At 36.9% G+C, this 16,902-nt stretch overlaps 2 protein-coding genes across 3 annotated transcripts in view; both read right to left on the bottom strand.

The window, feature by feature from the left end:
• Positions 1-2,063: 2,063 nt before the first annotated feature.
• The window catches only part of LOC130552901 (zinc finger protein OZF-like), a 38,208-nt gene continuing 23,369 nt past the window's right edge, over positions 2,064-16,902 (bottom strand). Inside the window, exons 2-4 of one of the 2 annotated variants that reach the window (XM_057331581.1) lie at positions 4,999-5,145; positions 4,543-4,885; positions 2,064-3,501 (exon numbers count right to left, since the gene is read on the bottom strand). In XM_057331581.1, coding sequence (XP_057187564.1) covers positions 2,687-3,501; positions 4,543-4,885; positions 4,999-5,136 — 1,296 coding nt within the window. In that variant the 5' untranslated portion in view covers positions 5,137-5,145 and the 3' untranslated portion in view covers positions 2,064-2,686. The remainder of the gene's footprint in view (positions 3,502-4,542; positions 4,886-4,998; positions 5,146-16,902) is intronic. The other variant, XM_057331580.1, reaches the window with a different exon arrangement.
• Positions 12,821-16,902, bottom strand: part of LOC130553497 (zinc finger protein 665-like) — a 16,666-nt gene continuing 12,584 nt past the window's right edge. The window contains exon 4 of the mRNA XM_057332485.1: positions 12,821-14,790. Within this exon, the coding sequence (XP_057188468.1) occupies positions 14,033-14,790 (758 nt within the window). The 3' untranslated portion in view covers positions 12,821-14,032. The remainder of the gene's footprint in view (positions 14,791-16,902) is intronic.

The following is a 16,902-nucleotide window of genomic DNA, read 5'->3' as shown; positions in this document are numbered from 1 at the left end:
CAACACGTTAAGTGTGTTTGTTTAGTCTTTATTTACAAGCACTATACACACATTCATGACGTGACACGACAACATGCTAGCTATCGACACCGGCCATATATATTATCTCTCAGCTACTTTACGCTTATAAAGTGCGAACCGGTGTTGCGCCAATGACACAGACTTAATAACAAATACGTTCAAAAGTACAGGACAGTAACAAAAAATGTACAAATAACACTTACAAATCCAGGAGCCGGACCGCTAGGTCTCCATCCGTTTTGCAACCCGTTGCCTCTAGTTGCTCGCGCCACCGAGTGTAAACCTGTCCGATATTGATTCGTGACCGGCCTCGTGTCCGATCACTCTCTCGCTTTCTTTTCTTTGCTTCCTCCGACAAAACCCTCTTTGGTTTTTTGTCTGGCTCTGCCATGGTGATGTTTTGGTTCGTTTCGTCTTGCTGTTAGCTCTGCTGTTGGCTAACTTCTCCCAGGCTACGAGTAAAACGTGACGTATGCCGTAAAGCAGGGGATAGGCGGGGCTTGTACCGGCCCCGAACACCAAAGTTACAAGTGCAATTTCAGCCGATAGGAGGCTGCTCAGGTAGTAACGGCAGTAAAATTCGTCCAGTTAAAAGTTGACCTACCACTTAAATAATTTTAGAGACATTATTTTAAGGTCAAAAAGTTGCTCGTTGTCAAGTTTATTCCAGCGTCGTCTTTTAAATGGATGGCACTGTACAATCTTAATTGGAATGTTAGTTAGCGGATAATCCCAACTGTCGGTTATAAAAACGGAGAAAAATTTCAAGGTATGTACATAATAAAATACATCAACTTAAGGTTTTTCATACTGACATATTCCTTAAAAATGTCTTTCTGATCCTCAGCCTCCTCCTACAGTTTAGTATTGAAAGGTCTTTCTCCAAATTACAATGAGCCTTTCGGGATGGGCTGTTTCCACCTCTTTTAATAACAAATCTAACAGAGATAGCCCTAATGAATAAATATTTTAAATATCTTAGTATAAAGAAACGCATATATACTTTAGTAGCCTACATAAATCTAAACTATCTTTATATTTAATAACGTTTATAGTTTTAATTCAAACGTATAAATTCAATTACACAATATTTTTGTTTTTAATTTAGCACTTTATACAACGAAGCAGATTTAAGTCTTTTGAGCTACAAACCCTGATTTATAACGTTGTTTCACAGTCAAAAACTTTAAGATACTTTACCGTCTCCATGGGTATTTTCGTGAAATCTGTGATCCATTGACAATGTCTTCATGTCGTTCCTGCGAGCGCGCGTTAACTCTGGCTAACTTGCGGGAGGTTGATTAAACTTACCCTTCAAACGTGTTCTGGAACCGACATAGCCCGAGTAAGCAAGGTTTGGGTTAATCAACCCAGAGTTCAGAGTGTAGCTGACGGTAAGTTAACCTGCTTTCTGGAATACACCCCTGGGGTGCCACAGATCTTGTGGCATTTTAAGACCACCAACCAAAAGAATTGATGATCTCGCATTGTTACTGAACATGTTTTTGGTTTAATAAAAATTCTAAGTCTTTATTTGGGGGGCCACAAAGCGGGCCTTACGACGAAAAAGTTTGACTACCACTGCTGTAGGCTACCCCTTTACTCATACCCTGCATATTTTCACTAAACAAACAAAATAATTTCAATAAATTTCGGAAAAATAACTATGCAATGCAAGTTTGTTGTGGTTACAGTTTGCTATAAAGCATAAGTTGAGTAATATATGACTGAAAATGCCATCCAGTCAGTGCTTTTGTTTTGCAAATACTGTATAGCTTATTTTTATTTCATTTAGACTGTGTTCCGTTACAGGCTTAGTTCATTTGCACTAAAAACAAACTTTTATTTATTTGCCTTTTAGTATATTTATATATATAAGTATATTTAGATGGCTATAGGTGTACCCTTTTCATTAGGATTTTTTAAAATTGCACATAGGCTACTTGTTCTGCATTTACCAATATAAAAAGCATATATTTTCCTTTTAAAAAAGCAGGCCTTGTAATTTAATAATATCTTTATACAAAACAGAACCCAACAATAGCTTATTTTTATCAGCATTTCTGACAATGTTTCTGTCTGTGTACAGTCTTTAGCTGGTTACATATTTAAAGTCCCAGTGAAATAAAAAATGACAGTGCATATTTTTTCATGAAATATTCCAGTGTTTATTGTAAATAGTTTATCAATGTGTGTCATTCTCTTTATTAAAACCATTAGGCCTCATAATCTTTAGTTAAAATCTGAAAATGCATTTCCGTCCTGTAGTGACTATCCATCCTAAATGACATCTGTTAAGACGGCTTGGGTGGAGCATCCGTTAACTCCTCCCCTTCAACTGTCAGTCTGCTGCAAAATGCAACTGCTGTTTATATATATATCCAATCAAATCGCAGTGAAAGACGAAAGCCCCCCCCCACTATTTTTCTCATTCGAAATTTCATTTCACTCGGAAAATAGGGAAGTAAAAACAATCGCAGATTCCGGTTCAATCAGATTCCGATTCAACGGGAATTCTGGAGCACCACCACATCAACTGTTGATTTGTTTTTTAACTCTAATCTAGGAAGAGATGAACAGATGCTGTTAGCAAACAAAATCCCATACATGTGTGAATTGTGTTTGTCAAACCCTTTTATTAGGAGATGTTGTTTTTCCATCAAAGTCAAGTCTTCTTCACAGGTCGTGTTTTTCCAGGTTTCTCTCCGGTGTGAACTTTCTGATGGAGTTTCAGGAGAACTCGCTGCGTAAACGCCATGTCACACTGAGAACATTTGTAAGGTCTTTCTCCTGTGTGAAGTCTCTGGTGCGTCTTTAAATTATCACGTCGACTGAAACTCTTCCCACAAACACTGCAGGGATAAGGCTTTTCTCCACTGTGAACTTTCTGATGATCTTTGAAAGAACTTGACCGAGTGAAACTTTTTCCACATTGACAGCAGACGTAAGGTTTCTCTCCTGTGTGAATTCTCAGATGATCTTTGAAATTACTTCGTTGACGGAAGCTCTGTCCACAGTGAGAGCAGAGGTAAGGTTTCTCTCCAGTGTGAACTCTCTCGTGAAGCATCAGATTGGCTTTATGATGGAAGCGTTTATCACAGTGTGAACACTGATAGAGTTTCTCCTCAGAGTGAGATATCTGGTGTCTCTGTAAAGAACCTGACTGCGTAAAGGCTTGTCCACATTCACTGCACTGATACGGTCTCTCATTGGTGTGGACACGCACGTGTGCTTTAACACCACCTTCTTGGTTGAATCTCTTGTCACAGTAAGGACACTCGTACGGTTTTTCTCCCGTGTGAATTCTCTGATGAATAACAAGATACGTTTTGGTGCTGAAACACTTGTCACATTCACTGCAGTGGAAAGGGTTTCCATCACTTTGTGTCTTCATGTTAATGTTCAGATTATAAGAGGAGACAAAATGCTCTTCTGACGTAAAGGCCATTTCTCCTTCAGAACACGAATCAGTGCTTTCATCTGAAAGAAACACAACAACAGCATTAAAATCTCTTTGGACTTTAATTGAAATTCTGCATTATTTTCTACGTTCACAAAGCAGAGGATGGTTGTCCTTTTGTGTAAATATATGTAACCATCTCTGTTATATGTTGGCACTCTTACCATTTTAAATCATCTGTAACTGGTCAATTTCCATGTTTGATTTGTTTGTATTCATACATCTGAATGAATCGCAGCTTAATGTGATTCAAACCTGGCATATTTGGTACCTAAATGTTTGTCTCTTGATTTCCTCCTTGTTGATGTATGTTGTATGACCATAGAACACATCATACTCTTTATATAATAATCTGGACTGGTATTTTGTAAATTTGCTAGAAGGTCATAAAGATAAAAATGAGCTGCTGAGCGGGGGAACTGAACCTTCAGATTGGTCGATGTCGATTGGTCAATTCAAACTCAGAGGGCATGCCCTTTTTTAATGAAGTTACATATTGATCGGACACATCACACCTTGCTCTGCTCTATCTGAAAACTATTGCGTTACCTGTTTGACATTGTTGACTATTTGGCCTTTATATTGTCAAATGTAAGGCATTATTTGCATTACGAGGGTTCATGTAAACAGGAATTAGGAAGCTAGCGCTGCTGGCTAGTGTTTGTCAATAAATATAAAAATAAACTCATCAACAAAACCTAAAAAAAGAAGATACTGTAATAAAAAAAAGAATACAACCGTTTGTAAATCTGGTCCATAATAGGGGTGGCCCGATACCAGTTTCTCCTTACCAATCCGATACCTGAATTGTAAGTATTGGCTGATACCGATCCGATACTAGTACTGCTCTTCCCTGATCAGTGTAGAATTGCATGTATTCTATTGTATTGAACAAAACAATAACATATTTATGAAAGTTGACTGAACATAATGATATATGCCTTATATGCCTTTAATGGTTAAATGTTTTCTTCTGTTTAACTTTGAAAGATCCTCTACTGAAACATCAGCAATGACACCACAGTCAAATGTAACAACAACATTCAAAGATTATAACATACCTGAAGGAAAAAAATCATCATCGCTATCATCTTCATCTTCCTCATGATCATCATCTTCATTCGTTTGATCATCTTCTGCTGTGGGTTCAGTTTTGATCTCGATCTGGTTCTCGTCATTCTTCAGTGTGACAGAACACATGTTGAGTGGTCTGGTGTTCAGGATCTGCTGTTCTCCAGCGTTACAGACAGAATCCAGAGACTCTGTGGAGGTTTGATCAGTAGATTCATCCTGATTCAAGGTGTGATTACTGTCACACACAGTGTCCTGAGCGTCTGTGGGGTTTGTGTCAGTATAACAGAGTAAAGTGAGGCTGAGCTCCGAGTCCTGCGTGTGTCTGGACTTCTGTTCAGAGAGGAAATATATTTAGATAAAGCTATAAACTATGACAGTGAGATTTAAAACAGTATTAAAATACAAACATTAAAAGCAGTAAATGATGTTGAATGTGTCCAAACCTCAGTGTTGAGTTCATCTCCTCTTGTCCTCAGCTTTTCCTCCAGTAACGCCACCTCTTTCTTCAGCTGACAGATTTCTGTGATGAAATCATCAATATCCAGCATGGACAGATCAGTTCCCACTGATTTACAGCACATCACATCCGCCTGTGACGACGTCGTCGTCAACATTCTGAAGACAGAAACACACAAAGACAACACTCTGTTTACACTCATGAAAACACTAAAGAGATAACTCAATGAGCACACACAAAGATATTAATATTAACAAGATGCACCACTGCCTTTACAATGAACGGAGAGGAATGCAACGCTCAATATGGCCGCTCTAGCGAAGAAAGTCCCGCCTTCCAGTGAAACGAGCCAATCATGAATAAAGACTGGCGGGGCTCTCGTGAGGTGCTCGCCAGCCTGTGCACAGTAGTAGCTGCTTAGCAAACCAAAGTTATGGTACAGTTCATGTCATGTTTAATTATTAATTGGAAATATGATGTTTAAATGTGATTTTTGCCAGCAATTTAAAAATAACTGCCTTCCTCCATTCAAGTAGGTAGGACTGTGGACTTGCTATGACGTAAATAACTGCCCAGAGGCGTTGCAAACATGGCCGCCGAGTGGCATGACTTACATAAACAGACTTTAGGTGCGTTCCAAATGGGATATATTGCCCTCTGAAGAGAAAACAATCATGGCTGCCATATTGAAGGGTCGTTCCAAACCGAAGTGCTCATAACTGGCCACTTCAAAGGGCCCTTCGGAATGAAGGATTTTGAAGGGTACAACTGATGGGCACTAAATGCGGGAGGCACGTGCTGTTCTATATTTCCCAATTAGCACGATAGAAAGAGCAGACTACGTAGTTTTTTTTATTTTTTATTGATGCTTAATTAACAACAACAGATACATGAGACAAATACAAAAAATAACAATATTAACAACAAAAACATAGCATAAAAGAGAAAAAGAGAATGAAAACTATATACAAAGGGGTATTCAGACTAACAAACAACCCTGTTTACATACAACATAAATAAATAATAATAAAAGGTCTATGGAAAATTGAAATTCAAGGCTTTACAATAGTCCACCGTTCTCTTAGCTTTAGTGTTCCTTACACCCATCAATGTTTCAAAATATTGACAGAGCTCAAATTTAAAATGTGTAAAGTTTGGTGTCTTTTTTGACCATCGACATTTGTGAATATGAAACTTGCCTAAAATAATAAATAGATTAAGCAAAAAGGATTTTTTATCTAAAGGTTTGTCATTGTGATGGCTGAGGCCACACTTATTTAATAAATATGGCTACACTATTCCAATTGTTCTAAGTTTTCTCCTTGTTTTTTCTTTAGGAGAAATTGATTTTGTTTGTTTGAGGGATTAATTGATTTTTTTGCTTGTTTATACATTTCACAATTTATACAATTTTATTGATTTTTGTTTGGTTAACAATTTACCCAGAATATTGTGTTAGAGGTGCATGTTGTCTTTATGCGCACATTAAAGATCAAATAGAGGGACAACATTTCATTACTAGAGAGCACGCTAGTGTTTGAATAAACCACAACTAGACAAAAATATGGGTTTAATATACATTATTTATTTATTCATTTAATTGTTTGAATAACTGTGTATCTTACCCATGGTCCCGCCTGGATCCGTGACTGCAGCATGGAATAAAGGCCTGTTATTAAAACAGCGCAGCATTTCCTCACGATCTTTATATCTTTCGCTAGGAATTATGGGAAATGTAGTTTGGGTACCTTAAGGGTTTGGAAGGTTCGTTCGTTTAAATGTCTTGGTAAAATCCATTTTTGTGTTTATCTTTATTATTGCTTTGTTTAATGTAATTGCATATGTTAGTGGAGGGTTATTTTTGTATATATTACATATTTCTTTGAGGTTTGATTCATTGAATTGAGACCCCCTGTAATCATAAAATGGTTTAGTCCGTTTGGTTAAAAGGGGTAGAATTTTCTATGGCTGGGTTAGTTCTGGGAAGGGATCCCTGGAGAAACATCTGAGACCCAGAATTCAGAGTGCAGATGGTTCGTTTGTAATCATTTTTTTTCTTTTATTTTGTTTTCTTCCTGTTTTTTATGCACCTGTGTGACTAATGCATCAGTGACCGTCAATAAAAAGCAAATGTTGAAGTTTATATGAATGTCTCCTGAAAATTTTATGGAAGAACCGTGAATCGTTTTAAATGAAACTTCACGTATCTTAGTGGTGACACAATACTTCCTAATCATAAAAGCTTTCTCCCATACAATATCATGACAGACTGAGCTCCAAATGCTTTTAGCCAAGGGTATCCTCCGTGACCGACTTATTCGTCTCAGAAAAATGTTGTCACACTTCTTGTCAGTAATACCAACGCCATGCAGTTTTGAAGTAAAACCAAGAGTTATATTAAAATCAATAACAACAGGATGGATTAACTGAATAAGTCCAGAGGGTATAGCATCAAAGACAACTACATACTCTTTAGTCGATATAGGAAGTTGAAACTTATTTAAGAATTCTTCATATGACAGTAATTTACCGTTATTATGAAATAACTGTGTCACCAACAAGAAATTATTTTTCACCCAATAGTCCATAAAAATTGTTTTATTCTTATATGTAATATCTTTATTGTTCCAAATTAAGCATTGGGAGAGAAATGATGTTTATATACCAATAATCAAGATAATAAAGCTTGCTTATGGAAATTAGATAACAGGAAGTATATTAATGCTAAAGTTACAATTAAGGAGAAAAGTGAAATTGGGGATATAGTACCACATTTTATCATTAAATTTAATACAATTTTGAATCCATTTAATTTTTAAAATAATGTTAGAAACTTCAAAGTCAATAGCATTTAAGCCACCCTGATTAAACAAATTACACAATACGTTTCTGTTTAGATAATGCGGGCCATTTTTCCAAATGAAATTAAACAGAGCTGTATTAACTTTTTTAATAACTGGTTGGGGAGCCTCCAAAACCATTGCTGTATATGCTGAGGATCTCGACAAACCTTCAGCCTTTGATAACAATATTCTACCATCTAAAGATAGGTCTCTAATTAGCCAAGCATTACATTTTTTCGTACATTATCAAGTAATGGAGTATAATTTAAATCCATTCTATCCTTTTGATTTTTACATATTTTAACCCCTAAATAAGAAATGTGTTCTTTAATTGGGATACCACACAGTTCTTCCACATCATTAGGTTTATCTTTCAAAGGAAACAATTCACATTTACTAAGATTTATAATTAGGCCTGATACTGAGGGAAAAGCATTTAAACAGTCAAGTGCCACATTTACTTCTGTTTTATCTCTCAAAAAAATAGTTCTGTCATCGGCAAATTGCGAACACTTTATTTCTCTATCTAATAAACGAATACCTCGAAACATATTGCTTTTAATGTGAAGACATAACACCTGCATAACTAATCAAAATAAAAAGGGAGCTACTGGATCCCCTTGTTTTACACCTCTACAAATAGTAACTCCAGGAGTTGTTGCAAAAGGCAACTTAACCGATGCATTACAATTACTATACAATGAATGTACGAATTGCCCTTATAAAATTATTACCAAAACCAAAGAAACTAAGAGTATCTATCAAAAAATTCTGATCAACAGAGTCAAAAGCCTTGTCATAATCAATCAATAAAATATAGCTATCATCCTGAATTAATCGATTATAATCAATAAGATCCAAAATAAGACGAATATTATTACCAATGAATCGACCATGCATGAAACCAGATTGGCAATCATCAATTATTGTGTCTAAACAAGATCTCACTCTTTCTGCAAATATAGTAGACAACAATTTTATATCATTATTAATTAATGATATGGGCCTCCGCAGACTACGTAGTACACAGAATAGAGAGGGTATGTATTGACGTCACTTTGCACATTTGCATTCAAACAAAACACTACGCATGGACGTGAATGTGTTCAGTAAGACTTTTCTGTAGTTGTATTTTAGGAAGTTACTCAACACACTCGCGATCAAGCGTTGTGTTTGTGTAATAAAGTAGTTGAAATCACTAACGTTACACTATGAGAATAGTGCCTAGCATATAGCTACCGATTTACGACTGAACTGCACAAACACAATAACGTGGATTACGTGCATGAACCAAGAAATCTGAAGCTTTTAACCATAAAACATTTATTATTTCAGTTCTGTGAAACAAAGCAAAACCAATGTTACTCACATATCGAGAAGAAACAACGCAACCTCGGCGTCCGATCCCAGGCCTTCCCGCTCCCCGAGTTCTCTCCAGCGCTGGAAAGCTGATCCGATATTTACACGGGTCATACTTCTTGCCTGATCGTAAGCCTTCTTTAGTTCCGCAGACGTTTTCCTCTTTTCCATCTTCTCTTTCTGTCGTCGCTCGGCTAATATCCGTCCTGTGCGCTGAGCGCAGTCCAACATTAGTAGACACGCCCCTTACTGCTGATTGGCTACAAGTTTGTTTTGTTTGTCGTCCCTCCAAATACCCACCACTTGACTGTGTGAGTGAAAAGTCTTTTTAAATTTACAACACAATACGAACAACATACATAACAGATCCTACTACATCAATACACAAAAACAAACAAAAAAATCACACAATATTGTTACACATAGGTATACATAGAACATTTTCCAGATAATAAAAATGAGCACAATCTATCCAGTATGTTTTATTACGAGAGTTATAAATATATTTATAAAATCTAAATATGTATTTTATTTTAAGTGTTTGTGGCAAGTGACTCATAAAACAGCTTTAAGTCTATGAAAAATAAACTCACAGAGAGTTCAGGGAGCAATAAGAGATATGTCATACAGGAGCAATAATACAATAGGTGCTAATACAAAGTTACTAGTTTCTAGGGTTGTCACGGTACCACAAACATGTCTTACGATACTATACCAGCTGAAGTATCTCGATACCAAGTAGTATCACGATGCTGTGCCATATAATTCAAATCTATACAAAAAACACAGATTTAGATTAAACATTTTGCATTTACTATAGTAAACTATATTATACTTTGCACTAGAATATGTTGTTGTATTAACTGTAGTAATTGGATAAATTGTAGCAAATACATTTACATTTAGTCATTTGTAAGTATACTTAAATATTTACTATGATAAGACTCAAAAACACTATTGTCTATGAGTTTTAGTAGTTTACTGTAGTAAATACTAAAGTACACTAGATAATGTTTCACGTAGGAACTAATTCAAATGTTGGACAAATTTAATTGATACAGCAGTCTTTATAAAGGGAAATATTAGGCTTACTTTTAAATGCAGAACTAAAACGGCCATTAGGTGGCGTCAATTTTCCACTGAGTTAGTGAATCATTTAACAACTCGTTCAAATCGCCAATTTGAATCATTAACTCGTCCGAGACATTAAAACACACATTCATTTTGGAGATAAACACGCAAAAAGGCAGATGTAAGTGTTCAAATAAATATTAATGCTCATATGCAACATTAACTACGGTACTACCGTTTCAAAAATAAAGAGGCATCGCGGGTATTTTGAAGCTTTAGCATCGCGATGCTACCGTAGCACCGGTACACCGTGCAACCCTACTAGTTTCAACAAAAGCCAGACCACTACCTGTTGAGAGAAAGAGGGTTAGTGTTAAAGGGTTAGAGATGGTTTGAAGTAGTTTTTTGAATGTTGTGAGAGATGAGGTTGACCGGACTGAGTTAGGAAGAGTGTTCCACCAGGAAGGAGTTGTGAAGGAGAAAGAGCGGGAAAGTCATTTACTGCCCTTATGAGAAGGCAACACAAGACGCCGCTGGTTTGCTGAACGCAGGGATCTTGATGGGGTGTAGGAGGGTGTGAAAGTGTGCCGGTGCAGATCCAGTGATAGTCCTGTAGGCAAGCATTAGTGACTTGAATCTGATACGGGCTTCAACCGGTAGCCAGTGGAGAGAGATGAAAAGGGGCGTCACATGAGCCCTTTTGGGCTGTTGGAAGACGAGGCGTGCTGCTGCATTCTGAACCAGCTGGAGTGGTTTGATAGCCTTTGCAGGAAGACCAGCAAGGAGAGCATCGCAATAGTCCAACCTTGAGATTACCAGGGCCTGGACAAGGAGTTGTGCCGCATGCTCAGTGAGATAGGGTCTAACCTTTCTAATGTTGAATAAGGCATATCGGCGTGACCGCGTTGTCTTTGCAGTGTGATCATTGAAGGACAGCTGTTCATGGATATTATCTTGGCTTTATGCAGGTGGAATTTCCCAAGAAGTATCAATAATTTCAGTGTTTTGTCAATTAAAGAAGATCCAGTGTTACAGTCCAAGAAAACAATCATCGGATCATCTATTACAATTAACTTATGAAAAATATAAAAAATCTGTATAAAAACCTGCTTCCAAGAGTCTCGTGAAAAACCACAACAGCATAAAAAATGTGTAAGCCTTTTAAATTCAAGATTACAAAATGAAAATAATGGTGAAATGTCCTTATTAAACTTATTAACTCAACTCATCTCATCTCACCTCCACTCACTTTTATTGTCACATCACCACGTGTGGCGTCTTGGGTGCGTACTCCACACAAAGTAGAGTGCAGTTGGACAGACAACTGTGACAAACAACTGAAGGACTTTACAGACTTAAGTGACAGTATGTAGTGCAGACGAACAGTGCAAAGTATAAATAGACAGACTGTACAAAAAAGACAATGTACATCATACACATATGGACAATATACACACATTAGATGTTATTAATGAAAGCATTACATGCATAATATCTATGGAATATCTTAAAATGAATTTCCTTTACCTTATTGGGCAATAAAAACTATTACACTCTGACCATATTTTGTGTTAAGTGCTTTTGGACAAGAACTACAATTTTGTGTGAGACACTTTCTGATATGAAAATTATTACATTTTCTATCCATAATATTAATATCTCCAATAACACTATATTTTTTTACAATCGGTGTAAGAGCGCAAGTCTGTCCCATGTCTTAAAAAAGGCCAATGTGCTATGCACACACCACACTATCTTGAATACTGCTTAGGTATTCAAGGCAAAGTGTATCCCATCATGCATTATGTTCTGGATATAATGCTCCTTCACGTGCTCTTGGAAATTCGATAATTCCCACTGCAACCCAGAGATAATTTATGGAACGGTGGCGCTCTTTTAATGTTAGCAGATTCTTGTAATGTTTTAATGTTACTAAATACTTTTAATGTTACTAAATTCAATACTAAAAAAGTTACTTCCCGGTTGAAGTAGGAATTATTGAATTTCTAAGGGTATGTGAAGGCAGCATAAATCATGAGACCTTATCCCCGGGTCTTGCGATATGTTGCGAAAAGCTTTCCAGTTTGAGTTAAACTACTTTTTTTAAGGTCATAGGCGTGTTCGACATCGGCTGCGGCTGGATGCAACCGATCAGGGAGAGTATCAATTCTACAGTTTGGCCAACGTGTTTTTCTTTTGATTTTCAGTTATTTTGGTACAGCTGCTTTGATACAATAAAAATAAAGCGCTATTAAAATATATCTAACTTGACTATATAATTAGACATTACATTTCATTCAGTAAAAAACTGTATAGTGTTGCACATTTTCTTGGTGAAACATGCTCACTTTGGATCTTCCACTACAACACTTGTTGGGCCAAAAACAGGAAATATGTACTTGACTTAGTTTTACTATTTGTTATTTATTTTATTCTGTCTGCACTCTGTACTGTGAAAGCTATATAACCTAAACAAATTCCTTTATTAATCATTTTTTTGTTTCATTTCATGACAGAGAAACTGGTTATGACAGATAAAAGAGAATCTGGGTGTGAAAAGGTTTTTATGAAAATTAAAAAGTAGTTCCAACAGCCTTATAGCAAATCTGTAAACAAATAGCAATCACTACATCTACATAATAACTTACATACATTAAAACTTTAACAAAACATGGACCACTTGAATGATCAGTGGGCTGAATATACCACTTTGAAGAAACAGTAAAGGTCTTCGCACATATAGTTTCGTATGCGTTTTTTCGCATTTGGCGCTCGTTTGTACGGTGTCTCCGAATTGTCAAAACGCCTCTCAAAATGCTTGCTACGGATGCGAAAATGCAGAAAATCAAACCCAATCCGAATTTTTTTATGACAGACGAAAATATCGGAGGCAGTGAGTAAATGTGATTGACATAATGTGAGGTCGTATTTACATTTATTCATTTGGCAGACGCTTTTATCCAAAGCGACTTACAAGTAGAAGAGCATATAAACATTTTGTCAACACGCTAAACAGTAGCGTTAGTTTACAAGGCCATGCTACTAGAGGATTAAAGCTGGAGGAAGCAAAGGAGAGAATAAACAACAACATTTTTTTTATTTTAGACAGACAGAGTTATTGGTTAGTCAAATAAATGCGGAACAGGTATGTTTTGAGGTGTTTTTTGAAAGTTGTGAAGGATGCTGCAGTTTGGGTGGAGGCTGGTAGTTCATTCCACCACATGGGAACCCAATGAGTAAAAAAATATTTTTTAACGTGAGGAAATCTCGGACACAAATGTGCAATGGAGACTGTGACGATTTTAATGGTCAACTTGGACAATGACAGTCTTGGTTAGCAGAAACCTCACAACTCAAACACTGTAAGACTCAGCAATAGACAGCAGACAATTCACCAGAGTTAATAAACAATTTAATGAAGACTGTGATTTATGTCACTGACTAAAGGAACAGAATCATAAATGTAGTCCAAATGTACAACAGAGTCATTAAAGTGTCATGAATGATCCAGTCAAAGTGAATCCATGATGTGTTCAGTATTAACATCTGCTGGAGTCCATCAGAACCTCACAGCACATCAACTGATCTGAGAGAGAAATCTGATTGGTTCTTTAAATCTAAATATCTACAGAGATATAAAGAGCTGATGTTAGTACCACAGTAATGAGAAAACAAAACTGATGTGAATTGTGTGATTGTCTAAATCTTTTATGAAGGGTTTTCCTGTTGTTCTGACAGATTGTCTGTTCAGGTTCCTTCATCTTCTGGTGAGTCTGAAAACCTCTCAGACAAGGAATCTTTCTTTACAGACAGACGGGTGGATTTCTCTCCAGTGTGAACTTTCTGATGGAGTTTCAGGAGAACATTTTGAGTAAACGCCTTGTCACACTGACGGCATTTGTAAGGTCTTTCTCCAGTGTGAAGTCTCTGATGCGTCCTTAAATTGTCAGGTCGACTGAAACTCTTCCCACAAACATCGCAGGGATGAGGCTTTTCTCCAGTGTGAACTCTTCTATGAGCTTTGAAATGACGTAAAGTTGAAAAACTCTTCCCACAGATACTGCAGAGATAAGGTTTCTCTCCGGTGTGAGTTATCTGATGACCTCTAAAAGTATTTGGATCAGAGAAGCTCTTTCCACAGTGAGAGCAGAGGTAAGGTTTCTCTCCCGTGTGAATCCTCTCATGAATACTCAAATATGATTTTTGGCGGAAACTTTTATCACAGTGTGAACATCGATGGAGTTTCTCTTGAGTGTGTGTTTTTTGGTGTGACTTTAAAGCACTTAAATGCCTAAAGGTTTTTCCACATTCACTGCACAGATACGGTCTCTCGTTGGTGTGTAAACGCAGGTGACTCTTAACATGAGATGTTTTGGAAAATCTCTTCACACAGCGAGGACACTTGTACGGTTTTTCTTCAGTTTCCTCTTCTGTCCAGGCCGATTCTTCATCAGAACATGAATCGCTGCTCTCATCTGAAAGAAACACGACAGCATTAAAATCTTCTTTGAATTACGTTTACAAACTGCAATCTGGATCATCATCTACATTCACAGAGCAGAGGAAGACATTTGTCAGTCATTTTGAAGTGCTACTATGTCACAAAAAGTGATTATGAACCATTTTAGATACATAGAAACGGAAATCATGGTGCTAAATTTGATCATTTTTAAGAGGTTTTTTAAGACACTTTCCATACATTTTAAGACCTCATCACCACTTCAAGTTTTAATTGTACCCATCATGCGACACTTTACTCTATACTACAGATTGTAAGATAGCACAACTAAACAATCTAATAGGGATGGGTATCGTTAAGATTTTAACGCTATTACTACTCTTATCGATACTGCTTATCGGTCCGGTACTTTAACAGTATTCTTATCGGTACTTTTTGATATAAAGATATGTCTTCTTGGGGATGGACCAGCGGAATCAGAAGGAGTGGGTTGGTTTCCTGCAGCTTAAAAAAAACATTTCACAATCTTTATAAGGGTAATTGAATTTTACTCTTAATAGTTATGTATTTGTGCATGTTTGTTTTGTGTATACTGCACTGAATTATTTCAGTTCTCAGTGTAATAATAAATGATTACACATATAGGCTGATTTTTGTTAAGTAGTTAATAGAAAATGGATTAAATGTGTATTTCCTTTCACCCATGTGGAATTAGCATAGTTTTAAGGTTATGGAAACCAGTTAGATCGAATTTACAGTTGTTTTAAATAGGGTGTATGGCATTAGCATATATTATATAAAGAATGTCAGAGTTCAAGTAAGGCTCAGCATTCAGCAGGCGTAGATGGGTCATCAAGAGATGATCTAGATTGGGCCAAGCAGTCAAAAACAGTGCAACTCTCTGTCTGTACTACATGATGCACTTTCGACAGGTGCTTTGACAGATTACTTGTGTTTACACCCTTACAAGCAAAGGTTTTGTTGCACTTGTGGCAACGAGCATTGTCACTGTCAGCATCAACTTTGGTGAAGTGTAACCACACTTTTGAACATTTACTTCTCTCCGCCATCGTCGCGAATTAAGAGCGTCTTTCTTCTGTGCGGCGGTTCGTGTGTGCGCGCGCTGTGTAGACACAAACTGCGCGAGAGACACGTGACGTGCCGCCTCGCGCGCTCTGCTGGGAATAACGATAATAATGCATGCGCCAAAGACTGAATTCTTGGTGTTATTGAAAATTAGAAACTATTGTTGAGATAAAATGTGCAAGATAACGTTAATGTAGCAATAAGATGTAATATTTTTTTCCCTGAGGACCGAAAGCAGAACCGATAAGGGCGGAGCTTATCGATGCTCCGGTCTTTCATAATTTTGCCCCGGGGCCCGTTTAATACCGGGTTTCGGTACGCATCCCTACAATCTAAACTCTTAAAAAAAATGAAGAGACCATTCCAAAGTTACATTTCTAGATGTATTTTGGTCATTCCAGTCCAGTGTCTGTTGAATTTAAACAAAATCAAACCTCAAAAATGAATGACAGCATGACAAGACACGTGAAAAGTAAACTGTGATCAAAATCCAGGTTATCACATAAAAATAATTTTCTAAATACATGTAGAAATGTGACTGTTGGATTGCTTAAAAGTGAATATGAACTTTTTGTATTTGAGGTCTGAAAAAACACACAGCATCTTTTCGGTTTTTTTCACCAGTTTCTCCAGTTTTCATTTTCGGCAAATAAATGTCAATAGAAACAATAATTTTATTTGACATTGGGGAGAAATATTGTTTTTAGTTCACAGAATGAAACAAAAATGATTATTTTTTAAATCAGAAAAACGGTCTCTTGTTTTTTTCTGTGGTCCAATATTGTGTCTATTTCTTAAGTCAAGTCAACTTTATTTATATAGCGCATGTTACAATTTTCATTGTTACAAAGCAGCTGTACATGAAAATGTATACAAGTAAAAACAAAAAGGGTGAAAACACAGAAGACAGACGCACGCACACACACAGGTTCAAACACACCCACATACAAAACACGGACTCACAACTCCACACACACAATATACACGTACTAACACACACACCCGGACGCGCGCACACACACACACACACGCGCACACACACACACACACACACACGCGCACACACACACAC

This window comes from Triplophysa rosa, linkage group LG4, assembly GCF_024868665.1.
Source record: "Triplophysa rosa linkage group LG4, Trosa_1v2, whole genome shotgun sequence".
In the NCBI taxonomy this organism is placed as follows: domain Eukaryota; kingdom Metazoa; phylum Chordata; class Actinopteri; order Cypriniformes; family Nemacheilidae; genus Triplophysa; species Triplophysa rosa.
Note: the sequence above shows the minus strand (reverse complement) of the source record. Positions and strands in the feature narration are given on the sequence as shown.